Below are 25,017 nucleotides of genomic sequence, written 5' to 3'. Positions count from 1 at the left end.
GTTTGCGCCTGGGGTTTTAGCTGATACACGGAGCTGAGAGAGAGAGAGAGAGAGAGAGAGAGAGAGCAGAAAAACCCTTCTTTCATACGCTCAACCTTTTAGAACCTTATAGAATATTCCAGAACATTCGATTGCAGGCAGACGAAGACCGATGGTGGAAGCATTCTCATCTCCTTGACAAGGGATCATCTCCACATCCATGGCTCTTCCTCTCGGGAAGCTCACCATCCTCGTGGGAGCAGGTCAGTCTCTCTCTCTCACTCTCCTTCTCCGCTCTGCCCTTAGTATTGTCGTCAATTGCTTATCTTACCTTTGATTAGTTATAGATTGTTTGTGCCATCTCAATTGGATTATAAAACACCCAAATCCATGTCAATTTCTCCTGTCGAATTCAATTTGATATGTCGATAGTTGGAAATCTTTTGATCTTAGGGCTTCTCATGGAACCTGATATCAAAACAATGGAATCGTCGATGGAAACTTGCGAAGCACGATTAGTACATTGTTTTAGATGTATAGCATTGTCAGGGGGTGGAATCTAGGGTTTTGTTAGTAACTTGTTTGATTAGAGTTAGAGTGGGTGGGGCTCACCTCCCGCTGGGCCAAATTATTTATATGGTGGGCCATGTGGTGGACAGGAATTGTGTAAATTGTTTTGTTTCCATGCCGGATGGATTGTAGAAACCCATAACCATTTTGGTTCTTCCTTTATAGTTGATTCATTAGTGGATCAAACTTCTCTTTTCTAGAGTTTTTCATTGAACCGCAATGTCAATATAAAGTAATTGTGGGTGGAAGCATGTGAAGCAAGATGAGTACATTTGTTTACATGTGCTAGTGTTGTTAGAAGGTGAACTTTAGGGCTTTCTTAGTAAACACGTGTAATTCGGTTAAGAGGCAGCCCGATTGAAAATTTGCTCATGCTGATAAACTGTGCACGTAGGGCCAAACTCCTGCGAGTCCTTCTAAATAGCAGTCTCAGAACACAGCTCACCTGGAGACTGAAACTGAAACTGGTACACACACACCCCCCCCCCCCCCCCCCCCCCAAAAAAAAAAAAATCTGTTTCGGTCCCATTTTGGTTGGCCCACTGTAACTGGGATGACTCAGCTGAATCAACACAATTTTGGATGATATTTGCAACTGTGGGTCCATATCATATATATGGCGGTATCTGCATTCACTATGGACACGAACTGATCCAGAATTGACCATGTGGTGGGACCCACAGGATCGAAATGATGCCAACCATATAAATGTGCTTACCTTCTCATACCAGTTACCCGAGAAGAAAAGGAACATCAAAATATCATTGTTGCACGTAATTTTTTGTTTCCAACTCTGTGAATCTTAGAGTTTTTTGCATGGATGCATTCTGCCGTCTCTCCCTTCTCTTATGAAAAATTTCTTTGTATTTTTTATTTAGGTCTGTCAATGGTTGGGCCAGGCTGAGAAATTTCAAAATTTTTAGTAGGGCTGGTCTGGCAGGCCCAGCCGACCAGTCGAGATTGTGAGTGCATAACAAACGAGGAATGGTTCACCCGATTGGTTTTGTGCATTTGTTCTGGTTGTCTCTCTTTTTGGACAATATTCAATGCTGTAGTCTTAAAGAAACTCTATTCAATATTGATTATTCTATTTCTTGCTTGAAAGAAGTCCTATCATATATGCTCATTGCATATTTGCATTTGACTTTCAGGTCTACTTGGGTCCGTGCTTGCACAAGAAGGGGGTGTCTCAAAAGTGTCTGATTTCTTCTCTGGTGCTTTCAAGGTGTCTATTACTGTGCTTGACTAAGAATAAATTGTACTTTGATGTGTTGGGGCTGTTTGCAAATGCTTCAATGTACTTTGTTCTTTTTGAATAATCTGTACTATTTAGTTTTTATTTTCTTCTCAGAAATCTATATTGCGTGTTGAATTTGATATTTATCATGTTGTTTAGAATGTGTCAAAAAATAAAAAATAAAAAATCCTCATATTTTCTAGTTCTCAATTTTCTCGAGCCATCTGCATGGCTAAAGTTTTTTGGGCATCTCCATGCACCTGCTAAGTTTTTGTGACCCTGCCATGTCTACTCTGTATACTGTAACATTTCAGAGACCATTACTTACTGTTTTCCTCATTTTAACTAATCCTTTTTATCGATAATAAAAGTGCATTTCGGAGATTGGCAGTCATATTACTTCTCTGTCACATTCTATTGTGATTTGAACAGTTGGTAAGATAACTAGATCATAGTAATCGGGCAGCATAGCTGAATCAAACTGGAAAAATAAAAAATAAAAAAAAATTGGGCATAATGGGTTTGGCACTTCTTATACCTATAATGTTCTGATGCTGGGATGGTTTAAAGATTTTGGCCAGAATCTGGGTTTTGCTCTGCCCTCTGAAATGGTCAACTGGTCACAGTTTGCATCTGGCACTTCATAGTCTTTGCTATGATAAGTTCACCAGGTCACAGTATGCATCCTATATGGTTCTAATGCTGGGCATGGTAATGGATTTTGACCAAATCAGCTCTTGCCTTGCCCTATAAAGCAGCATGTGTTGGTTTTTCCTGATACATTGTGTGTTGTGCATGAATACTTTGTGAGTCTTTTTTGCATTGTAATATTTTCAGGGTAACTTTAGCTTCCCTTAATGTGCAGAAATACACTTCTTATGATCTTCATTCTTGAATTGATTTTTTCCTATTCTTAGATTGCTTTCAAGCACATTCAGCAAGATGATTCTCCAAAAACTGCCAAGAAACCAAATGATTCTTTGCTGTTGGCTCAGGTTTGGCTTCTCCCATTTTATCTTTTCTTTTAATGCTGTTATGCATACTTTTCTAATTATGCTCATTGGCTGAAGTACCTTATCTCAAATTTGCATTTTTACAAGCATCCATTCTAATTTGGGATAGAGACAGCTACGAATACACTCCCCTCTAGAAGGGGATGAATACAAATGGGAGTTTCAATCTCCTTGACCAAGTTTGGGGTATTACCCTAGGAAACATGCTGAGATGCAGATTGGAAGGCTCTTACTCTAGCTGTAAAATTTGGCGGAAATATCAGGGAAATGTTACAATTCAAAAAAATAAAAAGAAAAAGAAGCACGTGTCCTTACTTCCGAGTAATTAGACATTTTGCCAAAAAAAAAAAAAAGAGTAAAAAAGAAAAGAGAAGTAAAAAAATTAAAAAATCTAATTAATACATACTGAATATGTGAGGTGTAAATTGTTGCCTACCAATCTACCAATGAAGTTTTTTGTACTGGTAGTTCAATCGTACTTCAAAAATCTTAGATTGCTAATGATATGGTAGCAGATCTATTGGGACTATATAATTCCATCTTCTTTATTTGCATTTGGATAACAACATGGTGAATTGGATCTTCAAATACGGTCCTTTGTTCTCCCCAACATTCGGTAAATCAGCTTTTTATTCATTGCCCTTTTGCTTGGAGGGTTTGGGCAACCTTCATCGCTCTTCTCAACATTTCTTGGGTGATATTGAGGTTAATCAGTGACTTCTTGTTGGCTGTCATGGTGGAGGGAGGAAGGGGAAAAGGCAATTTGGTAGATGGTTCTTATGACAGTTTTTTTAGCTATCTAGGGGAATTGAATAGTTGATGCGAAATGGGAGTGGATTCATGGAAGATCTGGTTGGAAAGGTCAAGGTGACAGTGGAGGAGTTGGCTTCCGGCTTGAAACCCGTGGATGTTTGTAATCTCTATTCTTGTCTCGGATTATAATTCTTTCCCCTCAGCTTTTGCATAAGGGGGTTCAATCCGAGCCCACCATCTAGCATTACCTTAACCACTTACCATCGCTTTGAAGCCCATTGATCAAATGGTTGGATTCATCTGATGGGTAAGTATTTTGAACCATTTGCATCAACAGGGAACTATGTGGACGGTCGCAATTTATGTGTTGCCACTAACACTTGTCCTGCGCATAGATGCCTTTATCTGCCGGATCTCGAGTCATGTTTGGTGATCCAAACCGTATATAAGATTAACTTCACAGTTCATAATGGAACTCTCCGATTGGATTATTTAAGCAATTTGATTATTTGCCTTTTTCTGACGAATATGGACCGTTGCATTTTGGACCATTGATTGGAAAGTCTAGGCTTTCCCAATCTCCAGGACTTTTGAGGCAGCCACCTTCAACATGTATTTGGTAAGATCAACAGCATGGATCATAAAGATAGAGAGACGGCCCCAGATCCAAAGGATATAGTCCCGATGTATGGTATTGTAATACGTCGGGACATATTCTAGCCAACCTCTCTCGTACACAACCAGCCCGCCGTATCATCCCTCGTACACGAGCGGCCAACCTCATTTGTCAGGCCGGTGTGGACTTTTTGAATTTTCTCATAGGTCACCGCACATATTCCGCGGCCAGGATGGACGCCACTTTCCTGTAACAGGTGTCACTGGAAGCGTGTCTAAAAGATGAGGCCTATTTGGAACTTGGTATTGTTGGCTATTTGGTAGGACGTTTGGGGAGAGCATAATAGATGTTGCTTCCGGGAGACTATGGGATCGGTTGAAGCTCTATTGTTGTTCATAAAAGTGAATATCTTTGAATGGGCTTCTAGTCTGAAAGTTGACTTGGATTTTGTGAAGTCTCTGTTAGGGCTGTAATTTGTTTTCCGTTTTCCTTATTGCATTCTTTTCCTACTTGTTTGCAAGCGGGCCTTTAATAAAATTCTCATTAACCTTTAAAAAGAAAAAGAAAAAAAGAGGAGCCCAATGCTCATATTTACATAGTTCACTATCCAATTAGGATCGACTTATCATTTGGATCAAAATTTAAACAAGAAATACACCCAATTACATTCATTTTGCCCTTATATATATATATATATATATATATATATATATATATATATATATATATTCCCCTCCGATTCACTTTTTTCCTTGGAAGCGCCATGCATTCCTCTCCCTCCATATACCCCATATTGTTGCCATCATCATTAGCTTCTGCCACTTGATCTCTTTTATTCTTATGTCGCCACTAGGCCATGCCAACAAGAAACCTGTGATCACATCACCCAAGGTGACCAAAAAAATACAATAAATCTATCCCACAACTTTAAGGCAAAGAGGCAATGGATGAATAAGTGATCTACCATCTCTGCCTCTTCCATGCATAATGCACAACAATTTGCAATGATCATTGCCCTCTCCTCAAGATCAGATATTGTGAAGATCTTATTTCTCGCCACCAACCATATATATGTTGCCACTTTGGGATGGGCACCACTAGACCAAACAAACAATAGTCTCCCGCTCTCCTCACTTGGATTAGGCTCACTTGGAAAAGTCTCTTGCTCTCTCTAATGCTCAAACCATTGAGGCTTTGGCCCTTGGTTACCATTTGAGATGGTGAAGCCACTCTGATAGCCTCAAATGCTCCTTTGCCTCTTCGTCCTAACAAATTTCTGACACACAACAGAGTCCACACAACAGAATCACGTGAAAAGGATATGCATCTGTTTGGAATCACGTGAAAAGGATACACGTCTATCTATGGTCACCTTCAAGTCCTTACCAACTCTAGTTGTTAGCGGAAATTCCATGCAAAATGGAATCTCCCCTAGCCAAATATCCCTTTAGAATCGAATTCCTCTCCCTTCTCATCATGTGAATTGGATGCTAACTTTGGACTTGTCCATCATCGATGAAACTCCCTTCCACACCCTTAACGCCTTATGGAGCGGCGACCTTTCGACCCACCATCCTGAAGACCATATTTAGTAGGTACTACTTTCTGCCATAAACTTCCTTCCTCCCTTCCAAATCGCCATAGCCATTTGCTAAGGACAGCTTCGTTTATTTGTCCCAATCTTCAAATTCCTGCACTCCCTTCTTTATATGGCTTGCACCCTTTTTCCCATTTTAAAAGGTGGAACTTTTGCTTTACCTCTGCTCCTTGCCAATTTTTCTTATCCATTCCAACTGCTCAATCAAATTACAATTGGGTATGGGGTTATGATGAAAATTGGGGTATTGTTAATGCAGTCGTCATGTGGGATCCGCCAAGAGTCAATCAGCTATATTCCATGTTTTGGAAAAGGTTCCCATTGTGGGTCCTAGAGTTAGGAATTAACGATAGTTGGGTTAGTATTGTTTTGTACATAATTAGTCAAAGTCGGTTTCTAAGTGAAAGTGAGTTAACTTGTCTAGGAGTCTTAATTAGTTCTATTGGTTGAAGAGAGGTATAATTTATCTCCAATTTGGATTTGATTGGTTTTACAAAAGTTCTAGTTAATTTTTAGTTGGAATAGAATTAGGATACTTCCCTTTTTTTAAGATGAGCATCTATTAAGATCTCTACATATGTCTCTCATTTTCTATATGTTCTTGTTATTCTCAGTGAAATAAACAAATTACAATTCCATAATGTAGTCTCTTGTGGTCAATGTTTAAAATAGCAGCAGTGTGTTGCATAGCGTTCAACCCTCCGTAGCGTGTAGCATAAGTAGCATAACCTGTAAGCTACACGATACTTCTATTTTTTTCCAAGTTTAAGCATGTTCAAACGAGTTATTAATTATCATTTATCAAAAGCCAATTCATATATATAAACCAAATTAAATCATTATCACATCAGCAACTTTATAAGCAAACCACTTTAATTAATAATGTCTAATTGAAGCCACAAATCACAAGTATGAAAAGAAATTAAAACCCCACAAGTCGAGATTATTGAGTACAAAATACAAAATAAAATTATCTTTTATACACACACACACACACACACACACACACACACACACTACATACACTACGCATATGCTACGACGCTACATATGCTACACATACACTACATATGCTATGCATATGCTATGACCCTTGTAGCGTACACTACAGGGGATTTGCACTATTTGCTAACACTTCGCGGCGTCGCTATGCTATTCTATGGATGCTATTCAAAACACCACTTGTATCAGAGCCATGTGGCACTGATCCTAATCATCCATTGAGAATCTATCTTTTCCTCTATGGTTTCTCCATTCTCTTCTTCCTTGTTTACATAATGCAATTTTAATAACAATAGGAGTGGAAAAGAGGAAGTAGTTTAGATTGATGACCAAGAGTATCGACCATTTTCTGTTTCTTGGATCAACAATTCAGGAGAGTGGAGAGATTGAGAAGGATGTTGCTCAATGCTCATAGAATTAGAGTTGGGTGGATGAAGTGGAGATGTTCCTTTGGAGTTTTTATGTGATCACCACATACCAATGAAACCGAAGGGGAAATTCTATAGGATAGCTATAAGACCTTCCATGCTTTGTGGGGCAGATTGCTGGGCAATGAAGGAACATGTTCATATGATTAGCTTCACTAAAACGAGGATGTTGAGCTGGATGAGTGGCAAGACAAGGATAGAATTCCAAAATGAATGTGTTGGAGGGAATTTAGGAATATCAACAATAGTAATAACTAATAAGATGAGGAAAAGTAAACTTGGAGGGTTCAATCATGTGCAATAGAGACCAAAAACTGCACCAATTAGGATTAAGTTGGTTGAAGTTGAAGGCTCTAAAAGGGCAAGGGGAACTGGGGAAGGCTTAAAAGGACATGGGTGGAGGTAGCAAGTAAAGAGTTGAGAACATATGGCTTAACTGAGGACGTGGTCCATGATAGAGTAGACTGGCAGAACAGGATTCCTGTAGCTGACCAATATTATTTGGGATAAGGCTTGGATGATATGATGAAGGTTTTAGAAAGTCTTCATGTTATGTTGAGTTAGGAGTGTTTTAGACTCGGGAAGTTAGAATTTTAGGATTATTTAGGCAATTGTAATATGGCCCAATGGAGAGTTCCAGATTTTAACATGTCTATTTTAATTGAACTGAAGATGTTTGTAGAGGTTTCTTTTAGTTATTAGAAGGATGATTGTTCGTTATAGAGGGATGTTTTATTTATCCTCGATCCATACCCATTATGTTTGGAGAATTACATCATCTGGAGTGGCTTATTGGATATCAAATACAATCTTGAAATGCTTTTCTTTAATTTGGACACAAATATTTAGTTCATAATAGAGCAAGTTTTGAAGGAGATCAATAAGCTAAAGGGGGCATGACTAGAGATTCTCTCCTTGTTATAAAAAATCGTTGAGTCGGCCCAACATTACCTTGCTACTTCATCTCCCTTTCTTTTTTGTTATCCTGCGCTGATGCCTTGTTGTGCCTTTGTTGTGGTTGCTTTTTTAGCAATAAAATTAAATTACTCATAAAAGCAAGGGAAGAGAGCAGGTTCTTTCTTTATTTTGGAGAGTAGGTTGTCCACCTTGAAATTTGCATGGATTTGCAATGGCTAGAAATCATCTTCAAGTCCCTCAACAAAGCATTCTGAAATAGTTAAGACTCGGTTTATCCAAATTAGCAGTCTTTTTATGTTTCTCTTCTCCATGGAAAATCTGAGATTGAGCATCATCATCCATCAGTCTTTGATGAATATTCTGATGATAAAGGTCCCACAGTTGCTTAAAATTTGATTTTCAATTTGCCATTTTTTTTAAAAACAGAAATGAAGCGGTTCTGTGGCAACGTCTCAATTTCTTCCATCCTACTTGAATTCTATGGGTAACATCCTTCTCAATCTCTCCACTCTCATGAATTCTAGAGTGGAGAAATTAAGAAGGATGTTGCCCATAGAATTCAAGGGGGGTGGAAGAAATAGAGATCTGCCTCTGTAGTTCTATTTGATTGTTGTGTATACCACTCAAACTGAAAGGGAAATTTTATCGGATGGATATAATACCAGCCATGCTTTATGGGCCAGAATGTTGGGCAGTCAAGGAACAACATGTCCATTGGATGAGTGTAGCTGAAATGAGGATGTTGAGATGGATGAGTGGAAAGACAAGGAAGGGTAGAATTAGATATGAATGCATTCAGGGAATTAGAAATAGAACCAATGGGTAACAATATGAGGGAAAGTAGACTCAGATGGTTTGGTCATTTGCAACGGAGACCAAGAATTGTGCTAGTTAGGAGTGAGTTTGTACAAGTTGAAGGCTCTAAAAGGGCAAGGGGAAGGCCTGAAAGGACGTGGGTGGGGAGGTAGCAAGAAAATACTTGATGACCTATGGTCTAACTGAAGTTATGGCCCTTGATAGAGTGGAATGGTGGAAAAGGATTCATGTAACTGACCCCCAGTTAGTTGGGATGAGGTTTGGATGATGCTGATGAAGTGGGTGATAAATTGCTTCTACTGGTTATTGAGGAAGAAGTTTTGGACCTTATACTCGAAGAATCACATGGAATGAAATTTTTGACTGCCTTAAATCTCATTGTAGATTCAAAACAGCGGATGGTAAAAAAACATGTCAATTTTGTTGGAGAAAATTTTAAGGATGAGATGTCCAATGTTTGTTATTGTTTCGAACAACTGTTTGGAAGTTGGATGACGTAATCATAGATCAAGGCAAAGAGATAACAGCGAGAAAAAATGGATGGGTTTTTTCCCAATTGGAAAAGATCATTTAAGGTGTATTGAGGAACTTAGACCAAATCTAAAGGCTTCTATCAGTGTATTGAGGAAGTTAAGTTCAAATTACCAATAAAGTTGTTCGTTATTTCTTCTAGTAGCAATTCTAGAAGGCTGTTGGAATTCATCAACTGTCCACACCTGTTATATTGGTTGAATTCCATTATCTTGTGTAGCTTATTGGAGAAAGAATATTACATAGCTACAATCTAGAATTGCTTTTCTTCAATTTAGGTCTTAAATTTCCCCTTCATATTGCATCATGCCTGAGGAAGTTGCTTTAAAAGTTTTGTTCTTTATGTAAATACTTCTGTTTTAGCTATCATCGGTTAGAATTCCTCCACCTGTTTCATTATTGTTCAATTCATGTTTGCTTTGATTTTCCTTGCTCACTTTATTCCTGTATACTGTTGTTATGAAGTAGATTACACAGGCTTTTCGTTGTCATATAAAAATATAAAGTGGTAGAAGTTTCATGGGCATTTACTATAAAGTGTGTACTGATCTTTATGGAACTAAAAGTGCTTTCTTCACCTTTTGTGAACTTGTAGTAGAAAATGAGGGTTTGTTGCTAATGATAGGATTCTGGTTATCTTACAGGTTAATAGCCTACGGCAGGAGCTGCAATTGCTGGCATCATCCAGATCAGTTACAATTATAACTGGAAGTAGATCAGGTTAGAGATTTTAGTCTTTCTTCTGCAACAGTAATGAAATAAGTTATGAGGTATCATATGATGCTCAGCCAAATAAAATTACATTTTCTTGCTTGCACAAGCAACTTACACATGGAATGCACCTTTCTATGGTCAAAAGACTCTGTCTGGCGTGATCTGTGTAGTTGATCCATGCCGCATCTTCTCTGCGGAAAGGTCTCAATTGTCTCAACGAGGTATCCGTTTTGTATTCTCCTTCTCTGTCTTGTTTAATAAAATCTTGTTACTCTAAAAAGGGGGGGGGGGGAAGAAGGAAAGTGGGTTATGTAGAAGGCTAATATAGCCAACAATGTTTATGGACAGACAATGAATGATTTTTTTATATAGATTTTTTGAGCTTATATAGGTATTTCTATAGGTAATAGGATGAGGGAAAGTAGAATTCGATGGTTTGGACGTGTGTGTTGGAGACTATGAACTGCATAGTTTAGGGGTGTGTTGGTTTAGCTGAAGGCTCTAAGAGGTCAAGGGGAAGGGCTCAAAAGGACATGTAATGCAGGGGCATTTCACATCGGGCTCGAGTGGGGTAGCCCGTGGGATGCGGGGACACACTCGAGGTGGGCAACCCATGGGATTTTGGGGCCCACGAGCCTGCAGGGGGGGTTCGGCCGAGGTCCTAACCCATAAGATGTGGGGCCTGAGTTATGAGATAAAGGGATTAATTCGCCATACTCTAACAGCTCAAGCTTTTAGAGCAAGTGGTTAATTGTCCTGCATCAAATTGGTATCAAAGCGGGAGGTCTCATGTTCGAGACTCCTCACCAGGGGTGATTAATGCAGGGGCATTTCACACCGGGCTCGAGTGGGGTAGCCCGTGGGATGCGAGGACATACTCGGGGTGGGTGACCCATGTGATTTGGGGCTCACGAGGGAGGTCTCGTGTTCGAGACTCCTCACCGGGGGTGATTAATGCAGGGGCATTTCACACCAGGCTCGAGTAGGGTAGCTCGTGGAATGCGGGGACACTCGAAGTGGGCGGCCCATGTAATTTTGGGGCCTAGAGCCCACGAGGGGGGTTCGGCCGAGGTCCTAACCCATGAGATGTGGGGCTTGGGCTATAAGATAAAGGGATTAATTCGCCATACTCTAACAATTTGAGCTTTTAGAGCAAGTGGTTAATTGTCCTGCATCAACATGGATGGAGGTGGTGAGAAATGACTTATCAGACCTATGGATCAATTCAGGATATGGTAGTTGAGTACGTGGTGGAAATAAATTCATGTGGCCAACCCCAATAAGTTTGGATAAGACTTAGATGATTTTGATCTTCAAAACTAGTTGCTTTTGTTTCAAAAGTGTTGCTTTATTGTTCAAGCATGTGTTGCTTCAATTTTATTGCGCTAGTTGAATCTGTCTATAGTTGGACAAAACAAGAGAACTGCTAGAAATTAACAATCCCTTAGTTGGCCTTTATCACCATTGTTTTAAATATTAACGATATTGGTCGATATATCCTACTTTATATCTTTTGTCCCACCCGTGTGATAAGAAATACACAGGTAGTGCCGATATATCCCACATGTTTGATCCGGTGAGCATTTTTCAATTTTCGATCTCTGTTATTATTATTATTATTATTGAAATTATGTTAAATTAGTGTCAAATGGTTACAAATCCATTAGGTCTTCATGTTTTGCATGAAAAATCTATTGGGGATGCAACAAGTCCTAACACAAATTGTCCGGTGCGAAAGCAACCTCAGTCGAAATCACACAACACAATAGCGAAAGAAAAACTCAAGCAACCACAGATAACACACGAATTTTACATGGAAAAACCCTAGCGGGAAAAAACCACATCACCAAGCAACGAACAATCCGAAAGTTACAAGAGATGGAACAACTTACAGATGAGAAACCCTAGCTTCTCCCTCAAAACCCTTGAAAATGTGCTAAGCTCCTTTTGTTCTGCACTCTCACATTCTGCTCGGTCGCACCTTCGGTCGGCCAAGACATCAACAAAGTCTCTCGGTCAACCGAAACAAATCTCAGTTGACCGGGAACATCACAACATGCTTTGGTTGACCCAAGAATCCCTTAATTGACCGAATAACACTGCACCAGATTAAAGGCACTCTGGCAAGAGGGGCCAAGAAAAAGACCGAGGACTTTGCTTTAGGAAGGATTTGGTCCATTTCGACAACTCACCATGCATAGAGTGGGCCCATATTGTTCAATCAACCCTTCTCCTATGTAAGGTAAACATCTTCAAATGGCCCCATGAGCTCCTCAAAGTGAGGATCTCATGATCCCAAGGTATCTTCTAAAGATGATATTCCATATGTACGGTTTTGGGGCCAAGAAATTTGTGACAATCCTTGATGAGCATTTCCATTCTTGGGGAAAATATTGTAGTCTTGGAAATCTATGGGCAATAGAGGAGTTCCCACCCATACATCTTCCCAAACCTATTCCTTTCACCACTCCACACTACATTTTATTCCTTTGAGAGATTTCCCCTCTAGACCTCAATATTTCAAATAGCCATGCATATCCTTCTAGGAACCGCACCCAGGGCTCTGTTTCGTTGTATTTGCTTCCAATATGCATCCCCATTTTCCTCTTTGAATCTAATCCCTTGAAGAAATCTCCCCCTCTTCTTCTTTTTTTTTTTTGGTTGGTTTCCTCTTTCATTTCTTGTGGCAGGAGAGTTAGTCGAGGATTTTCAAATATTTCATACTAGATTTGAGGAAGAGACAAAAGTTGTTAATTTCGATTGAGAGAAATCCTTCATCATCATCATCTAAGCCTTATACCAACTAAGTGGGGTCTGCTACATGAATCCTATTCCACTCCATCGAGGACCATACACTCAGTTAACCTTAGGTCCATTAAATCTTTTGTTACTACATCCATCTGTGTCCTTTTGGGCATTTCCCTTGCCCTTGTAGAGCCTTCAAATTGAACCCAATCATAACTGATGAAATTCTTGATTTCCATTGCACATGGCCAAACCATTTAAGTCTCTACTTTCCCTAATCTTATTACCTGTTGATGCTATTCCTTAATCCCTCGAATGTTTCATTTGTAATTATTTACTTCATCATATCAACTATACATCCTATGAACATGTATTTGCTTGACTGCCCAAATTTCTGCCCTGTAAAGCATGACTTGTCTTATAGGTATCCTATAAAATCTCCTCTTTAGATCTTTAAAAAAAAATTGCTAATTATAAATAAATAAAATCTCCCCTTCAGTTTGACTGGTACGCAGCAATAGTATAAAACTTTGAAGGCACGTCTTTGAAAAAAATCTTTCGAATCAACCATACACAAAGCCCATTCCACAACACATGACATTGCCCCCTCTAACGACCCTCTCCACCCCATCGCTCTCATTCCTGAAGCACCTTTCTTTCCTTTTCCCCCATATTGTCCAAGCGTAGCCAATAAACACAACATCCAAAGAGCTCTCCCTTTCTTTCGAAGCATCACCCATGCCATGCCATGAAGAGGTCATGTACAGAACTTGGCATTGCCCATGTTGTATTGAACCCCATAAGGAATCTACTCCACACCTGATATACTTGAACAAGCAATGGATAAAAAGATGTTTTGACTGACTTGGTGCTCTCATGTATTATCAACCCAAGATATTGAAAATTGTGAGTTTGGGGATTGTGAGAGGGAAAAGCCGGTCTGGTTAGATCTTCATGTATTCACCAAAATAAGCCATGGACTAAGTATTATGCTTTTTGAATGGTTAGAGATAAATTAAGATTTACATGATTCATAATTTTGGTGTATTTTTATTCTGATTTTTGAGTTTTTCTTTTCTTTTTCTTTTCAAAATTTTCACATTTATTATCAACCTATATCATGTTAGATGTACTTAGTTGAATAGTCAAGGTTATAGTGCATTGGACAAGTCACCATCATTGCCATCATCATCAACACTGTCATAGGCTTATAACCCTGTCCAGCTTATTCTCTCATGATTGATTAGCAAAAAAACAAAAAAAACAAAAAAAACATTTGACTGGCTGCCTACTTGGCATCAACCCTCTTCTTTACGTTGGCCGGGAAATAGCTGATGCATTGGAGCCAGCGAATTTTGCAGGAGGACAGTCGCATGCATGCACTCACTCTTGTAGAGTTCTAGACTTGTAGTATGTGTTAATTTTCTCACACAAATACATAATGTTTTTCTATAAAATTGATTTACAAACTGCTAAATATATTAAAACTCGGCCTGTTTGATTTTCCAAATCCTCCGTAAATGCATTGCAAATCGGTAATAATTATTTCCTTTGGTAATTACCGCATCGTTTCCGAGGGTTGATTTGACACTTACTTTTTTCAACTCTAAAATCGAGGATGCCGCCAAATATATGTGGGGCCCACTGTGATCTATGTGGCTTATCCACACCGTCCATCCGTTATGCCAACTGAATTTAGTGCATGAGCCAAAAAATGAGGCAGATCCAAAGTTCAAGTGGACCACACCTCATGAAAAAGGGAATCAAACACCCACCGTTAAAAGCTTCTCGGGGTCACTGTTTGCTTTGGTGTGGGACACTTGAATGTTGGATCTGCCTCATTTTTCGGCTCATGCCTCAAAATATTCTGGTAAAACGGTAAAACGGTTGGATGACGAGGATATGTCATATACATCATGGTGGGGCCCACAAATTTAAGCCAGTCCTTTTGGACCATTTTTCAAAGCAGAAATACCTGCCTATTTTCAAACAGGGTGGAATTGTTATAATTGGTTATTTACAGGGCATTTACAGTGAATTTGGAAAATCAAACAAGCCCTTAAATTACAAAGTGGATTTTGGTACCAATAAGCTTCATAAAATATTGTAAAAGTGCAAAATAAATATTAAAATGTGCAATTTCTTCATTGATTTATATATTTATTTTTCAACTTCACTGATTTGCCTGATATGGGCACCAATATGGGCCGACACCAATTGATATGACAGCTTTTGGTCTTGCTGAAACACGACCAGAACTGACATTTTGAACCTTGGATGAAATTGGTCCAAGCACTATTTATGATTTCTCTTCTTCCCAACAGATTTCATTCAGGCAATGATTGTTTGTAGGGAATGCTATAACGTCTTCAAGCATTTCATTAATATATGTTCTTCGTGTGTGTGTAGGTGCTACGACTTATGGCGTGCCAGTTGTCGTCGTCGTTGTTGTTGGATATGGATATATATGGTGGAAGGTAATGTATTTATTAATGTTGCAGAGTTGTATTGTGGCATAAAATCACAAAAATTTTAAGTGAAGGAATGAGTGTACCCTGAGTTTATAGAGCCTATTGTATTTCAGATCTGTAGATTCAAAATATTAACTACTTGCTGCTGTTATAGAAGTCATTGCTGGCCAACACCTATTATGTACACACCTATAAAATTATTCATAAACTTGCCAGCTCTGAACCATTGGAGTTCACCGTGATACTCCTAACTCCAGAGAATCACACCTCACAAATCAGGCTTGATTTCTCGTGACAGAAAAGAAAGGATGTACTTCATTTATCATCACTCTTTACAGCTGGGCACAATTTTCAAGGCAAAATTGAGTGAAGCAAAATTTGGGCTGTGTTTCTTTCTTTCATTCCTTTTAACTGATTGTATGCATGTAGAGTACATGCTGGATAATCGATATGAATTGTGATAGCAATATCATTTGCAAGTCATTACCATCCCTATAGCAAGGCACTTGTTATAATGTTGATCTTACACACCACGTAAAGACTGCATTCTGTGTTGTGGGGCTTACAATTTTGTACAACCTTGTGTGCTGTGTGGAAGTGACATGTGAACTAATGTTCAGAAGTGTTATGTCATTAACATCAAGTAATCCATAATAGTGAAACCTCAAGAGATCACTTGTATTAAAACTCTCTATTGAATAGATGTTTCTAGACAACGAGTGGACCTATTTGTTTCTTGGCTCAACCTTGACTGACCTTTTCCTTTCTAATGATCCAATGTTCAGGATCATCTGATCAGCGTGATTTTTGTACCATGGCTTGCTCCCAGTTGTATGAATGAATGGACAGTTCAAATTGGCGATTCGTTGTTACATATGTCATTTAAAAGCTTTAGGGACGTTGCTAACCTCCCCATGAAGGTGGGGACTTTAGCATTCCCCGTTATTGAAAAAGCTCAAACCCGTAACAAATCAAAATTACAATTAATCTGTCCAGGCAATGGATAATAAAACATTAAAGGATAAAGGGTGTTACCTTCTGCCACAGATAACCAGAACATTTTGAGCAAAACGATATAAGAATTCTTTCTAGAATTGCAACTGTAAGTCTTTATTCCAAAAACTTATACAATTTTAGGAGGGTCAAGTTGCCTGTCTGTATTTTCTTCAGTTATTTAATTTTAGTTTTGAGATTAGATTGTGTTCTCGTTTGCAGTTATTTATTTTTTCATGCTTGTTTATCTTCATAATTGTTTCTCGTTTTCTTAGCTGTTCTGTTTCTTTTTCTTCTAATTCTTGTGGATGATCTGAACAATTTCAGGGTTGGAAGCTTTCTGATTTGATGTTTGCAACACGACGTAGCTTATCTGATGCTTGCACAACTGTAGCTAAGCAACTCGAGCAAGTTCATTCATCTATATCGGCAAGTTTCCCATTTTATCCTTGAGTGCTTTCTTTTTTATTGATAACAAAATTTTGTTCAAAAAGCCCACCTGGCTATAGAGAAGAAAGATCCACCATTAAGTATCCATAGAAATGGCCCCTAGCATATTAACTAACTTCAGAGCTTCTTATCAACTTTCTTTTCTTAGCATTAATAAATAGGCCCTTGGCATTTCATTTTTCTTCTTTAAAAACATTGATTGAACTCTCTTGTAGTTGTAATGTATACAAATAACTGTATGCAGATATATGTTCATAAGAGTTTGCATGATAGCACTTCCCCCTCTTTTTTCTTTTTCTTTTTTCTTTTTTCTTTTTGTTTTTGTTTTTGCATGGTGGTCATCTGTTAATCAGTTAAAAAGTTATGTAATAGAAAAAAAAAAAAAATTCTGCTTGCCAGCCTTGTTTGTGAATGCACTATTCTGCTTTGCCTTTTCAGCCCTTCTCTAGTGATTTAGATTGTCTGCTCAGGCAATTTGATCTGCAGAGGAGAAATTCTTAGGCAATTTGCATATGGATAGACTGACGAGGAGACTCTTGGCTTGTGTCTCAGCGTGGCAGAAATGGCCATCTCCTGCACCTATGGCATTATACCAAAGTAATTAGAATTAAGCTTGGTCAACTGGAATGTGTATTCGCCATATCGGAGATCTTCCAATTGATAAGACCCATCTACCTGAGACAAAGCGAAAGGTCTTTCTATGTTATTTAGTCATTCAGTTAAACCGCTGATTTGGTATTGGAGCAGATAGCAACACCCATTTCAATGGACATGCATCTTTTTTAATAAAACCGGGCTTGTATTCTAAATGGCAAATTTGCTTGGCTTTACGACTACTTTATTGATATCATCACCTACCCGGAGCCACACCAGATAGTCTTATTTGCTGCGTTAGTAGTTCTTAGATAATCCCCTATATTGAACTAATACATTAAACCTCTTCTGGAAACCATATCTTTTGATTGCAGGATGCTAGGAAGCAGCTATCTGCCAGAATTAATCATGTGGATAGTAATTTAGATGAGTGTAAAGAGCTTACTGCTGCGACCAGAGATGAGGTGAGATCAGTTAGCTTGGTGAAGCAATCAAGATTCTTCATTGCTTTCTTTCCTTTGTTCCTTTTCTTTTTCCTGGGTTTGGTTCAAATTATTTGTCGAAGTTCATTTATCTTTGCTCTTTTATAGGTTTCTGAACTGCATGGTGACTTGAGGGGATTTAGCGTCGATGTTGAATCTGTCCATCGTGCAGTCCAAACTCTGGTGACTTATCTTCATTCTATTTGCCTTTTCTATTTATTTTAATGAGAAATGCTCCAATGCTGTCAGAGCACTATAAGTTATAGTGCTCGTAGTTGCATCGGTTAACTTGGATAGTCCAATAGATCGATCTAAACTGTCCATCAAGTATGGAGCACATTTCAAGGGTTAATATGTGAAAAAAGAGTGATCAGATGTTCAAATCCATTCTAGACTTGGCATTACTTTTTGTAGCCTCCTTTTTCCAACCCATGGATGGGATTGTTAGGATTGCCTAACAGTAGTGATTCTTTAGGAGTAATCCATGATGAGAACTATCAAATTGATGGATCGAAATGTTAGTTGGACCTATTTTTGTACAAATGATCTTGACCATCCATATTGGAGGTCATTGATCAGATGGTTAAGATCATCACATCGTTGTGATATTTTGTAGAAATGATCTTGACCCTCCATATTGGAGGTCATTGATCAGATGGTTAAGATCATCAGATCAGTGTGATATTTCTGTGGTAGCCCATGAAATGTGTGTTGGACCTAATGGACTCTAGATCAATTGATGGGACTATTTAAGTGTCCCAATGCAACTGGGAGCACTATAACTCAGAGCACTGTAGCCTCTCTCTATTCCAATATGAAATTGGATTGCGTACTGAGTTACTCAGTACGCTTTATCGTACTGAGTGAATTCTGTTGGGCCCACCGTGAATGTAGGTGTTTATCCATGCCGTCCATCCATTTTTCCAGCTCATTTTAGGGGTTGAGCCCAAAATTGAAGCATATCCAAAGCTCAAGTGGACCACACCACAGGAAACAGTGGGAATAATGATTTCCACCTTCGAAACCTTCCTAGGGCCCACAGTGATTTTATTTGTCATCCAACCTGTTCATAAGATCACACAGAAATGGATGAATGGAAAACACAAATATCAGCTTGACCCAAAACTTATTGGGGGCATTTTTCAATGGTAGATGTTCAATTCCCATTGTTTCCTGTGGTGTGGTCCACTTGAGCTTTGGATATGCTTCATTTTTGGGCTCAAGCCCTAAAATTATCTGGTAAAATGGATGGATGGAGTGGATAAAATACATAAATCACAGTGGGCCCCACAGAGTTTACTCAGTACGCAATCTGCCTCCTAATACATGTTAACTAGGGATGTCGACCTCGTATGCACAATGTAACACCGATTTCATGGGGACATGCAGCCCACGTGCATGATATCAGGACTGGTCACTGTCCTGCATAACATGGATTGGACAGAGTCAAAGATCTTGCCTATGATGATCTGAACTGCTCAAAGTGAGCATTTTTGTTACTTGAATTGAATCCTTGATCAACTTCTTTAGCAGTCGCCATTTTCCCGGAAACTTAAACTAATGGTTAGGATCATGTGACCAATGAGGTTATTCGGATTATGGCTCATCCATGATGAGGCTCACCAGCTGAGTTGTCTGGATGGTGTATGCATGCATTTGCAGATGTTGTATCCACAATACATCTGTATGGAGCTTGTGATGTTTGCATGCGATATTACCATTCTTTTTTAGGGAATGATCTTTTTGCTGGAAAAGCAAAGGCTAATATATTAAGTTTTGCCATGTATCAGGAGACAAAAATTGGTCGAATTGAAGAGAAACAGGTACCATTTTCATGAGAATATAACATGATAGGAACATGATTAGTTCTTGTGTGTTATTATGCACTGATGGCCATGGTATACATGAAAATCTGTTTCAGGATCTGACAAATCTAGGAGTTCATCGCTTGTGTGGGTTTGTAAAGCAATTAGAGGAAAGCAAAAGTGCAGAGCGTGTTCAGGCAAACCAAACTTCATCCTTTTCCAACTTATTTTCATCGTGCACATTGTGACCTGATTCCATAATTTTCTTTGCTTCAAATCTAGCTTCTAATCATAAGGGTAGATTTGAATAACTCGGGAATCTGGGGCTGGCAGAAAGCTTTTACAGGAATTTTGATTCAGTAATCTACCTCCCAATATTCTGTACATTCCAAATTGTACCAGGTGAAAATTTGATTTAGGGGACAAGCAGAAAAGTGGTGACCCACGCGTTCCAACCCATGGCTCAGCGGTGGACTGTGTTTCAACATTGAGGTTGTGGGTTCAAGCCCACGCTACCTCTCAAAAAAAGAGAAAAGAAAAGTGGTGGCCCACTCAGTTTTTGGATAAATGCTCCCCCAAATGCTCCACAAGTTACAAGAGTAGCCCTGCTGACACATTCAGCCGAATGTCAATTTTTGGATACTTCTATAAATGAATGTTGATTTTTACCCTTCGATCATGTCAGTTGTTGCCAGAGATGGCTGCTGATTTGCAATTCTAATCAACATGGCACACTAAATATGTAAAATATCTGCTTAAAAATAAAAATTTTAAAATTTAATATGCAAAGCCTCCAAACATAATTGTAGTAGTAGTGGTCAGATGCACGTCTTTCAGTGGACTGGCCCATCAGGCTTGTCCACCCACACCCAGCCTTCCACTTTCAGCGTTGTGTCAAACTTTTAGGCTCGTGGGCTAGGCTTGAGTGATAAATAAGTGGTCTGTGCCCAATCCCTGGGTAGAGTGAAGTTCTCTATTGTTGCCTGGCCCAAATCTGAGCCTGAGCCTGAGCCTGAATCTAGGCCTGTCTATGGCTGTTGTGGCCCGAGCTTGGGCCTCACTTTTGGCCCCATGGACCATGCCTGGTCCTAAATTCTATGCCTGCAATTAAATGGCCCAGACTGGGGATGACATAAAGCCATTGACAGCTGTTTGATATTTCCATTGAGTAATTGATGTAATATCTTGAATTCTTGATGCCCATTTCCCCCCTTTTTCTGACTCTCTAATTCTGCAGGCAATACCGTCCAGTTCTTCCAGGCCGGCTCTTGAACTTCCACAAATATCCCCCACATCTAGGGTACGTCTCCAGCATGATTTTAAGACTCGACTCAGTAAGACTTGTATGGTTTAATACCACCAGTTACCCCCGACTTAGGCGAGTCCTGACTTGACTCAGGACCCAGCGAGTTGGTCTGAGTCACCAAGTCTTTTATCCATGGTCTCCAGCGTCTTTACACCCATTATATTCTCTTGCTCTTTCTGCAGCAGCTATTATTTCCCCTCCTAAAGTATATTGTATTTGTTTCTCATTTCCAACTGTAACAGATTGGATCCTTGCCCCCTACGCCACGGATCACTCTAGCAATTGAACCATCATCTCCATCTGCTTCCAACCAAACTCCAATGGTATGTGGGTTCTGCTAATCAAAGGAAACAATTTTAGGCCCTGTTTGGGTGGGAGGTCACGCAAAGTCATGATTAGGCATCATCCCAAATTTGGCAAGCTTCATACACTCCACGATAGATTCCCATCACTTAACAACACTCTCCTCCTCTTTATCACAAATCTAGCGCCTTTACTCTTTTTAGAACTTGCAAAATTATGATTAAGTGGAAGAAAGCACTGCTTAAGGGACACATATCTGATGTGGAGGATATGGGGCCCAACTTACTGCGCCTTGAGCAGTTTTTATTGGTGGAAATGTGCAATGGTCAAGCATTGTGTTACTGCAGCCGTTTTTTCATTGAGGGGGGACCACCTTTCAGTGATACAGGCCTGCGCAATGTGGTAGAATGCTTTCCGCAGCACAACGCATGCCATCTGATTCTAGAGATAAAATATGGCCAGTCCATGTGCAATGGGGGAGCAATCTATGATCAGATGGCCATGATTGTTCAATGAAGAGAATATTGGCCCATGCCCCATCAAAGGCTGCCTCTCGGATGAACAATCTGGATTGCTGGAAGAGGTGGGCCCCATCTTTATCAATGCTGACCCAAATGAAAGAACTGGTTCAGGCTGAGCACTGTAATTCCTCCTTTTATATTCCACCTTTTATAAACATAGACAGCGGCCCACACGATTGATTTTCCCTGCAGGTTTCCCGACCTCTCCAAGCAGCTTCCTCAGCTTCAGGACTAAAGGTTAGCATAGCTCCCCTGCCCATCACTTCCTCCTTTTTACTGTTACTTGTATTGACTTCCGTCCATCTTGTTTCAGGATCTGCAAGGAATTTCAAGTTTGATCCGGGCAACATCGGATCCTGTAGCTCCAAACACAACCCCTGAAATGGCAGAACCGAACGGAGATGGATCTTCTAGTTCCAGCCGGTTTGGATGGAAGCTGCCCATCCTAAATGCAGGTTTCCTATCAAGAACCCGCAGCGCTACATATTCCAAATAGCTCACAAGGCCCATTTCCCCTTCCGAATTTGCTGATGTTGCATGGGGTTCTGCACCCTATTTCGGTGCACAAGCCATCAGAAGTTTTTCTTTTTCTTTTTTTTAAAATGCCCCCACTCTTATCAAAGAGCAGTGCTCAGGTACATAAACAACAGTGTAATAATAAGGGACTTTGGAGCACTGGAATTTTTGTAGATTTTGCAATACGTGATCATACAACCGATGGACAACATAGAGCATCCGGATAGAGCAAAATGTTACATAATTTTATTTAGAAGGGTCAGTTAATGAAATTTTGGGTGGGGTTTAAATGGATTTTTGCTCATGGCCCACATCTTTCAATTATAGTCTTATGCCATTAAAAGTCTTTTTGCTAAGCATCGAATCTGTAAATACATGTAGTAACCTTCTGTGCTTCTTTCAGGCTCTTACCCCCCTCACCAATCTCTTTAAAGAAATAAAAATAATTGCCGGAGAGGACTTTGGCTGATCCATTACTCACACCGGACATGGACAGGCGATGATGGCTCATGCTTCAAAAATCATATACATAAGCCGATTCTATACATCACTTTGATTTACAGTGGTGATTTCTCTCTAAACCACCTTCATTTTTTGCCTGTTGCTTTGAAGCCCACCTATGTGATGTCTAGGATGGCCTGATCCGTGTCTTAAAACAGTCTATCCACGGTTTGAGTAACTGAATGGCCGGCCTTGATTGATGCACAGCACCTTGCTAGGTGTAGTGTGGATAGTTTTCTCTATTCCACATGCTCTTCAGTATCATTTCCTCTTCGTGTTGTGAGCTGGATTATAGTTATGGATGTGCCTGCCCGTGTAAATGAGCGTGTAGGACATTCCTGATCTTCATTAATGCTATAGAAGGTAAGATGTGGATTTGTAAGCTAACAATGTCTATTCATCCACAGCATGGCATGCATGTATATCAATCTAGAGCATCAAAAGGGTCCATGCCACACCATGCAAAAGGTGGGCCCCACCATGAAGATAATCTGGCAGAAAATCAAGCTGATCTACTCATCAGGTGGGACCGATGCTGTACATTGTGTGAAATCACCGTGCAGGTGATTTTTATGGTGGCTTTGGTAAGACTCAGATGCACATGTGCGATGCACAACGGGAATAATACCTATTGTGCAAACCACTGCACGTGTGAAATCAACTCCATCCATCAGGTGAGCCACTCAACTGCTATGCCACTGGGCTAACAATCTGACCTAGCAACAACTCAGGTGGGCCACAGCACAGGGAATAATTGGGAGAAGACGCTGACCATAGGTTTGTATGTGGGACCATCAAGGTGTTTATGTTCCGTTCAACAAATTCATCAAGTCTATCTCACTAGGAAAATGGGATAATCCAAAAACTAAACCGGCACTATAAGTTGGGTGGGCCACACCTTCCAAATGCACTGTGCATGTGCATCCAGGGTTCCCTATTAGTTTTAAATAATTCTTGCATTACAGTTGAGAAAATGTCATCAAAGCAAAACAAGAAATCTAGAATTAGTGAGCATTTGAAAATTTTGCAATATTAACACGATTATACGAATTTCATTACGTTTTTATGAAAATTTGGTGAGAATTTCAAGATCTTAGCTATGTTTGTCACATGGCTGCTAAGAAGCATGAAATCAAAGAAATAGTCATTTTGGCCCCTATAGAAATGTTTCAGATGAAAAGTGTATAAAAAAGGTTTAGAAAGTTCTGGACTATTGGATTTATTAGATTGTAAATCTGTATGTATTTATCTGTATAAATCTGTAATTTATTTTCTAGGATCTCTTATCTCTAATTAGCAATTGTATAGCTAGGAGATTGCCTTATATATTATATATTTTGCAACTTTTCTATAAGAGGGATTTTCCTCTGTTAATAGAATTATTCAGTGAAATTACTTCGCCTTACAGGATTAGAGCCAAATAGCATAATCATCAATGTAAAAAAATTCGACTGCGGCCGAATTTTATTAGAGAGAGAGAGAGGGGGGGGGGATTAGCAAGACCACTGCAATAGGTAGATATCGCTGTTGTAGCATTACAGAAGGATTGCTCTAATTATTCAATGATTCAATCCCGAGCGTTAGTAGATTCGGATGACCTTTTGTACAGCTCCGATGTGCTACAAAAATCTGGCCCATTGGCGGGAAGATGGTGTAGCATGCTGTGGTTGTATGTGATATTCCTCAAGAAAATTTAACCAGGTGTAAACAAGAGAGAGAGAGAGAGAGCATTGTCATCTGCAGCTTTCTATTCTATTTTAGACACATTCCTCTTTCCCTTGCACAAAAGCATTGAAGAATCCAACCTTCAAAGAAAAACCCAAAATCCACAAAAACAATATGGAAAATAAGTGCTTCAAACAACAACTAACAAACTAATGCACCTAAAAATCAAATGCCTTTCAACTGAAGTATTTATATAAAAAAACAAAAACAATAAATCTCACCAACAAAAGGAAATAAAAAAAGATCAATCTCTCTCTCTCTCTCTCTCTCTCTCTCTCTCTCTCTCTCTCTCTCTCTCTCTCTCTCATAGCCTTCATGTTGGAATCAACGTCTCACCATCTTCCCATCCATCAAACCTCATCCATGTGATGACACCCAATGCACAAACCACAAGAACAAGAACAACCCATCCCATCATCACCATCCATTTC

General features: G+C 39.4%; 1 protein-coding gene across 1 annotated transcript; it reads left to right on the top strand.

Moving 5' to 3' along the window:
* LOC131247163 (uncharacterized) lies at window positions 1–22,654 on the top strand. Its single transcript, XM_058247595.1, has 14 exons — window positions 1–242; window positions 1,701–1,774; window positions 2,704–2,781; window positions 10,105–10,180; window positions 15,329–15,396; window positions 16,711–16,812; window positions 17,802–17,891; window positions 18,018–18,092; window positions 19,700–19,732; window positions 19,831–19,959; window positions 20,904–21,014; window positions 21,263–21,343; window positions 22,037–22,081; window positions 22,158–22,654. The coding sequence occupies exons 1-14, from the start codon at window positions 200–202 to the stop codon at window positions 22,338–22,340; spliced, it is 1,188 nt and encodes a 395-aa protein (XP_058103578.1). The 5' UTR covers window positions 1–199; the 3' UTR covers window positions 22,341–22,654.
* Window positions 22,655–25,017: the final 2,363 nt, after the last annotated feature.

The sequence above is a fragment of the Magnolia sinica genome, chromosome 5 (genome assembly GCF_029962835.1).
Source record: "Magnolia sinica isolate HGM2019 chromosome 5, MsV1, whole genome shotgun sequence".
In the NCBI taxonomy this organism is placed as follows: Eukaryota; Viridiplantae; Streptophyta; class Magnoliopsida; order Magnoliales; family Magnoliaceae; genus Magnolia; species Magnolia sinica.
The sequence above is the reverse complement of the archived record's forward strand: the minus strand, read 5'-3'. Positions and strand labels throughout refer to the sequence as shown.

Excerpts from the sequence above, each read along its gene's own strand:
- LOC131247163 (XM_058247595.1), top strand. The coding sequence starts at position 200 with ATGGCTCTTCCTCTCGGGAAGCTCACCATCCTCGTGGGAGCAG. Across the intron at positions 15,397-16,710 it reads ATGGATATATATGGTGGAAG|GGTTGGAAGCTTTCTGATTT; the intron begins GTAATGTATTTA and ends GAACAATTTCAG. Across the intron at positions 16,813-17,801 it reads AAGTTCATTCATCTATATCG|GATGCTAGGAAGCAGCTATC; the intron begins GCAAGTTTCCCA and ends TTTTGATTGCAG.